Below are 7,950 nucleotides of genomic sequence, written 5' to 3'. Positions count from 1 at the left end.
ATCCAATCCTTGGGTTTTTCCCGCCCTCTGATTCTCCGCCCACAGTTCCCCTACTTTTTTTCCCCCACTTCGAACACGGCTCACACCTAGAAGCAAATGCAGCAGAGGGGAAACAGAGGCTCACACCTTGGTAGCACTTCACACATACTTAAGAGGCAGCTTTCCACTTTGTTCAGGCTCGGTTTAGGAGATGTGCATGCACTGTAAGAAGTCAGATGTGTTGATCTTTCCCAGTATTAGCACAAAATAAATAGCATTTATAAAGCGCAGACTACCCCGAGGAGGTGTTGTGATAATTTAAATATCACTATTTTTTCTTTTAAAGCACTATGGGTAGAGGAAGCTTTACGCTGACAAAAGGCAACATTGGTTTATGTGAAGCTTACAACAGTGTGAATCTTCGGCCTAAATCAGGAGGGTTTGCAAGTATACTCGAGATGTGCTCAAATGTACTCACGATACACCTGCTAAACATATATGTGAGGGCTTAAGATCTGATGTCACTTCTTGTGATGCCACTTCCTGTGATGTCACGTGCTGTGATGTCACGCGCTGTGATGTCACACGCCGTGATGTCATGCGCCGTTATGCCTCTTGCATACTGATTAATTAGGTTAGCCCCCCCACTTCTGTTTTTTAAGGACTTGTGCCCTGCTGGTGACACCATGACAATGTTGCTATTCCCAAGTTTCAAAAAGAGAAGGGAAATCCAGAGAGAAAATGACTCTTTAAAGGATTTCCCTTCTGCTACAACGCTCACGTAACTTTTCCACTGATGAGAAGTGAGCAGTGTGAGCACGCGCACATCGATGTGCCTGCTGTCACTGCAGTCCGGAACAAAAGGACCGCCTCGCCTGTGCCAGGGCACAAACCAGAACCCGACAGAGACCCATTTGGAGGCCCCCTTTAAAAAACCTGCCGGTGCTCAGCACCGGCGAGACCCGGCCCACTTAAAGCCCTGAGTAACCCTCTGAACAAAAATAAGTTTCAAGACACAGTCCTGTGGGGAAAGAAAAACACCTTTTCTGTTGTGAGTTTGACCCTCCCATCTGTTAGTTCTCAGAAGGCACCAGTCCCAACTCCCGCCTCATAGAGTAGGACTCCTACTAAATGTACCTCGAGGTCGGGAGGGGGGATCCATAGTATAAGACCCCGGAGTTGTTTCTGGAAGAGATGGACTCTGGCAGGCACAAATTCACGCGCTAGCCACAACCTTGCAAAACCCCACATTAACTGGTGCACTCCCCCCACCCCGCAACTTAAACTTGTATCCCCTCCCCTGCAATCCCCCCCCCCCCCCCCACACACACACACAGACACATCCCCCGAAAGCTGGCATTTCCTTGCAGAACGATCCAATCGAGAAAGACGAACATTTTTCTCGCGCGGTTCGATAAACGACAAAGTTCAGCGGGTTTCTTTCGAGTGTTTGCGAACGCGATGGCGCTACGTCGAACGTCATCCTTCTCGCAGCGCTGTATGAAACCTCCTTCAACTCCAGGCAGAGAGGGGCTAGCAGGCTGACGAGCAAGTCGTGTCAGTGCGCAAACCGCCTGGCACAACCTGCTGGTGGCGCACGGAAATCTCTGCGCCCACCGTTCCAGCAAAGCGCAACTCTGCGCCCACCCTTCGGCTGAGATTAGCCCAGCTGCGCAACCGTCTGCTGAAAGGACCCCTTCTAGTGGGAATAACCCCGCACCCACCCTTCTGCTGAGCGACCCCCTGGGCATACTTTTCTACTTAAAAGGACACCCCCTGGCGAGGGGACGCCCTACGCCATTGTTTCTACTGAGGGGACTCCTGCGCACACGATTTATCTGGAAATAATCTCCTACAAGTGAGAGGACCCCCGAGTCGGTATTTCTACTCAGCGGAGCCCCGCTCCCACGTTTTATCTGGAAGTGACCCGTACGCTCATCCTGCTAGTGAGGGAACCCCAGCGTAATCATTCCACTGTTTTATTTGGAAGTAACCTTTACGCCCACCATACTATTGAGAGAACCCATACCCCCACCTTTCTGGTGAAATGCCCCATGCTCTCACTTTTCTCTCGCAAAGACACTTGCGCCCACCCTTCTATTGAGAGGACCACAGCCAGAGGATCTTGGCACCCACCTTGCTGGTTAGAAGACACCTGCGCGCACCCTACTGGCACACAAGGACCCCTGCGCTCACCTTGCATGGACGAGCACTGCTGGGTCGACCCTGTTCTCGCTCGAGGTCGCCGACGCATTATAAGAAGACCCCTGTGTCCTATGATAACAGGACACCCATACCGACTCCACTGAGGAGAACAGAGGGACCCCTGTACCCGCCAGGCAGAAGAGAGGACCCGTGCCCACTTAGCGATCACGTACCCACCGCACCAAGGTAAGCGCGCTTCATGCCAACCCTGACACAGCGAGAACCATGTACCCGCGCTAGGACTGTCTGTACTGCCAGTCTCGCCCAGCTCTGCCACCCAGGGGCCGGACGGGTGCCAGCGACCACCGAAGCTCTCCACTCCCTCGCACTGCCCTCTCCTCGCGCACTCCTCAGACACGGCCCTACAGGTGTTCGGAGTGCTCCATGTGTGTTATTGTGGGGGAGCTCTGGTGGGTGGCTATACCAATATGTAATTATTGGGAGCTCATTAAGTTTCGCGTGAAAATCTCAAGATATCGCACAGGTCCGGTTAGACGAGATAAAGGACTCTTGATCTTTAAAGCCTGCCCCTTAACCTTTCCTCGCCAGCCCATTCTCTGCCCTCCAAGAGGAACGTTGGTCCCGAGTCGCAGGTGTCTCGGAGGCGCTCAGAGCCAGCGAGAAGTGTAGTGAGTCTGAGGTGCTGGGGTAGCAAAGCTGGGTAGCGTCGACTAAGGGGAATTGGATTAAAGGTGGCAATATAGCTCATCGTGTTAATGCACCTGCTGCGCAATCAATATGCAGTCTACCGATCTTACTTTACAATTCAAGTGAGATAGCTCAGCGGATTAATGCACCAGCTAAAACACTCTTGCCACCTGCAGGTTTAATGTTTCAGTCTCAGTAAATTAGCTCACAGACTTAATGCATAGGCTCTGAAAATCATTGGGTATCCTATAGGTCACGCAGAGAACAGGCTGGTGCAGAACGTTTAAAGGGGCAGGCTTTAAAGAGCAAGAGTCCGCTACCTCATGGAATTGAAATATTTCAAGGGTAGGTATAGCTAGATTCTAGTCCCAACTACCAAACGCAGTGGGTTAATGCACTTGCTGTAGAGTTGTCTGCACCAACTATAGGTCATGGCTCACTGTGTTGTGTAGCTAGCATGGTTGTGTATAATGAGCGTGCTTGCGTATACTCTAAGCTCCACTCCCAGTAAGGCTGCTCGGAGTTAATTTATCTGCTACAGTGATGCGTACGTGGTTTGCAGTTCACAGGTTTCTATCACAGTGAGATAACTCGGCGGGTCTAAACACCTGCGGCAGTGATCAGCATCTCATTGCTGTTCACTGGATCTAGCCCTGAGGCTTCCTCTTGAAGTCGATGGATGCGTGAGATTCAGGCCAAATAATGGAAAATCTTGCTATTTACAGACCCAAGCGACTACATCACGGGAAAGGGGAGCCAATATTTCTTGAGTGGAAATAGAGAACGGAAGTGACGCATTCTGTGCATCGCGTGTTTTTGACGACCTTGACTGCTAGGGAGCTCCCAATGGCCGGTCCACTTCCCCCTGGCATGCCGCTCTTCCCCTATAAAAGTATTGTTGGGTATTACTTTTTCTGAAGTGCTGTCCCTAAACGTATCTTTCTCTTCTCAGGCTCCCAAGAACACCCGCGCACAACCTGACCCGGAAGTGTTTCAGACGCTGAAAATGTTGGGAAGACATTAGGAAATTCAAGAGCCCTCAAAGAGCTACCTGATCAATGACCCAGAACATTTAGAGTCCAAGACTTAGAGGGTTGGATCACATGTTGGAGTTGGGCCCTGGTTTAGCTGCAGGGTCTGCGACCACCAAATTAACCCCGCCTGCAGCTTGCACCGCTGCCTCAACATCCGTCATGGAGAACCTCTCTGAAGTGAGCAATCTGAGTGCCTCCTGCGACCCGCTCAGAGGGAACTGCGATTATAACAATTTCACAGGGCAGAACTTTACGTACTTCGACCAGGGGCCTGATTTCTACATCATCCTTCCCGTCATCTACTCCGTCATCTGTGCGGTGGGGCTCACTGGCAACACGGCAGTCATCTACGTCATTCTCAAGGCTCCCAAGATGAAGACAGTGACCAACATGTTCATCCTCAACCTGGCCATCGCAGATGACCTCTTCACGCTGGTCCTGCCCATCAACATCGCTGAGCACCTTCTGCACTACTGGCCCTTTGGCGATGTCCTCTGCAAGGTCATTGTCTCCATCGACCACTACAACATCTTCTCCAGCATCTACTTCCTGACCGTGATGAGCATCGACAGGTACTTGGTGGTTCTGGCCACTGTGCAGTCCAAGAGGATGCCGCACCGCACCTACCGGGCAGCCAAGATTGTCAGCTTCCTGGTCTGGGTCTTGGTGACAGTCATTGTTCTGCCCTTTACCGTCTTCGCCAACGTCTACACGGACAACCTGAAGATTAAAAGCTGCGGCCTAAGCTTCCCCAAGCCAGAGCGGCTGTGGTTCAAGGTAAGCCGGGTCTACATGCTCTTCCTCGGCTTCGCTATTCCTGTGTCCACCATTTGCATCCTCTACACCGTCATGTTGTACAAGTTGCGCAACATGAGGCTGAACTCCAACGCCAAGGCCCTGGACAAGGCCAAGAAGCGGGTCACTGTCATGGTCTTCATTGTGCTTGCAGTGTGCCTCTTCTGCTGGACCCCCTTCCACTTGGCCATCATCGTGGCCCTGACAACGGACCTGCAGCAGACCCCCTTGGTCATTGGCCTGTCCTACTTCATCACCAGCCTAAGCTACGCCAACTCCTGCCTTAACCCATTCCTCTATGCTTTCCTGGATGACAGCTTCCGGAAGAGCTTCAGGAAGATGCTGGAGTGCCGGGCCACCTGACCAGAGGGTCGGCACAATTGCCGACCCAGTCATGGCCGCTGTTCACTCGTGGAGGTCTCCGACCAGCTTTCGAGGACTTCCTTTATTACGACTTTATGACTCGGCAAAATAGGAGAATGATGAAAGGTACTCCTCATTTGAGGATGCTGTAAGGACCAGAGGAGGCAGGAGTGTCTTTGTGGCCCCAGATGTGCATCAGCAGTGCACACTCCAATTGGCATCCCATATCCACCAGCCAGGGTCTACCATGAGGTTCAGTGAAATGCACCAAAGCCCACTCATGACAGGTCGGTGCTGCTAGCACATTTCACAGGAGTCGCCCAGGAGCCACCTGTGGATTCTTACTTTCTCTACCCGGGTGGGGCAGGGTTTAAACTGTGAAGGATGTGGGAATCTGAGCTCATGAGCCGTGCTGTATTAACACTAGCCACGGGATTTCTGTGCAAGAGACAGAAAATTGCAGGAAAAAAAAAACCTTCCATGAGCATTTGGCTCATGTACCTTCAATACTACACATCAAACCTCAACAATAAGCCACCAGGGCCCACTGGTTTGATGCCCAAATTGGACAAACTGTTAAAAAAATAACTGATAATTCTATTCCAGTAGTGAGACCCACACACAGCTCTGCCAATGCACCTTAAGACTGGCACACAGCCCCCCTGTTATACCAGTACTAAGACCCACACACAGCTCTGTCAGTGCCCCTCACAGCTGGCACACAGCCCCCCTGTTATACCAGTACTAAGACCCACACATAGCTCTGTCCATGCCCCTCACAGCTGGCATACAGCCCCCCCTTATACCAGTACTAAGATCCACACACAGCTCTGTCGATGCCCCTCACAGCTGGCATACAGCCCCCCCTTATACCAGTACTAAGACCCATACACAGCTCTGTCGAAGCCCCTCACAGCTGGCATACAGCCCCCCCTTATACCAGTACTAAGAACTATACACAGCTCTGTCGATGCCCCACACAGCTTGCACACAGCCCCCCTTATACCAGTACTAAGACCCACACACAGCTCTGTCCATGCCCCTCACAGCTGGCACACAGACCCACTGTTACTTCACTACTAAGACCCACACGCAGCTCTGTCGATGCATATCTAAGGCACCCCCTGATCCTGGAGTACTCAATCAATCAGGGGTTTGTAAAGCACGGCTACTCATCCGTGAGGGTCTCAAGGCACTGCGAGGGGGGTGGGGGCAGCTGCTGATCTGTCAGGGTGTGGAGGTTCAGTCGAAGAGCCAGGTCTTGAGGTCCTCCCTGACCTGTGTAGTACTGTGTGTCCAGTACTGAGACCCAAACAACCCCACCCTCCCACACTGATTCCATGCTGCCCGATCCTGTAGCGCCATGTGCTGTTCCAGAACAATGCCGCACACAGAGCTATACTTGTGGCCTGCCGTGCCATGCGATGCACCTCGCCATGTTCTATACAGCTCTGTCAGGGGACATCCACCCTGGTCTGCAGCTCCTCCTGTTTTCCAGTTTCGAGACTCACTCACAGCTCTGCCGTTGCAGCTCGTTTGTGATCTGCAGCACATCTGCCCTTCCAATACTTGGATCCCAAACAGCTCAGTGAATGGATTTCACTCCTGGCCTTCAGCGCCCAATGCTGTCCCAGTAGAGCCACACTCATCTCTGCCAGTGCGACTTCATCTTGGCCTGTATCACCTCCATGATCCCAGCCTGCGGATCCTTGCACGGGTCTGTGTGTGAACCTCATTTCAAATCTGCAGCACCCTTAAATACCTCTTAAATACTGGGGCCCACACACTGCTCTGAAAATGTACTGCAGTTCTGAGCTGTAACCCCCTCAGCTGACCCAGAACTTGAAGAGACACAAACTCTGTCCGTGTCTCTGTAGCCACACGTCTCTCAATGTACCTCAGCCCTTGTGTGTTCCAGGACAGGGAGTGGGACCCTCGCGTCTCAGCCAGAGTGCCCTAGTCTCATTAACACCCCTGGAACTCTCATACAGCTCAGTCAATGCACCCCAGCCTGTACCTTCTGCGCCCTCTCATGCTCCACTGCGGGGCTCCACAAACAGCTCAATGAGGCATCTCAGTCCTGAGTATAGCTCCTCCAAGCTGGCCTTGCCTGGGCTTCTGGGCACAGAGACAGATATCCTATGGATAGTGAGAGCTCACTGGGTCCTGCTGAGACATGGGGTGAGCTCCTAGTGTTACATTGTGGGGGGTGTGGGGCAAATTCTTGCTTTCTGCAGCGCACAGGCTCCCACACCCCTCCCCCTTTCATTTCCCCCTTTGCTTTTAATTCACAGGGGCTTATTTATGAGCCCATGCATCACTTTTGCACTGCAGGTGCGTCACTTTTGCGCCGCAGGTGCGTCACTATTTGTGACGCTCCAGTGGCGTAAAAAAATGCACCATGTTGCGTCATATTTACAAAGTGACGCAATTAGGTAGATGCGTCACTTTGTAAACTCCTGCGCCACATTATACCTGCGCCAGGTATAATGTATGTAGGGTGGGCGTTCTGAAGCAAGTAAGCCTCGTAGAAGTGACGCAGTGAAATCTATGAGATTTCACTGCGCATCTTCCAGGACGCAAATGCGTCAACATCTTACGCCTGCCTCACAGCAGGCCTAAGACTGAGCAGGCACATTTGAAATGGGACTTGCCCATGTGAAATGACCCATTGCTGGAGTTGCGTCACTTTTCTGACACACTCCAGCAATGGGTCATTTTTGCGTCTACAGATACGTCAGAAATACTGACGTATCTCTAACTCCTTGCAACATGATGCGTCATACTGTAAATATGGCGCACCATTGGTGTTGCAAGGAGGGCGCAATGAAAAGTGACGCATCACTGTTTTCACGCAGCGATCCATTACTTTTCATAAATGAGGCCCTCGGTTTCTTTGCCTCTCTCCGCCCGTCCCGCCACCCAG

At 51.9% G+C, this 7,950-nt stretch overlaps 1 protein-coding gene across 1 annotated transcript; it reads left to right on the top strand.

The window, feature by feature from the left end:
• Positions 1-1,911: 1,911 nt before the first annotated feature.
• Positions 1,912-7,635, top strand: NPBWR2 (neuropeptides B and W receptor 2). Its single transcript, XM_085614609.1, has 2 exons — positions 1,912-2,370; positions 3,785-7,635. The coding sequence occupies exon 2, from the start codon at positions 3,936-3,938 to the stop codon at positions 5,022-5,024; it is 1,089 nt and encodes a 362-aa protein (XP_085470735.1). The 5' UTR covers positions 1,912-2,370; positions 3,785-3,935; the 3' UTR covers positions 5,025-7,635.
• Positions 7,636-7,950: the final 315 nt, after the last annotated feature.

Source organism: Triturus cristatus, chromosome 7, assembly GCF_964204655.1.
Source record: "Triturus cristatus chromosome 7, aTriCri1.1, whole genome shotgun sequence".
NCBI lineage: Eukaryota > Metazoa > Chordata > Amphibia > Caudata > Salamandridae > Triturus > Triturus cristatus.
Note: the sequence above shows the minus strand (reverse complement) of the source record. Positions and strands in the feature narration are given on the sequence as shown.

Bases quoted from the DNA above. Each gene is read 5' to 3' on its own strand.
- NPBWR2 (XM_085614609.1), top strand. From the start codon at position 3,936: ATGTTGGAGTTGGGCCCTGGTTTAGCTGCAGGGTCTGCGACCACCAAA.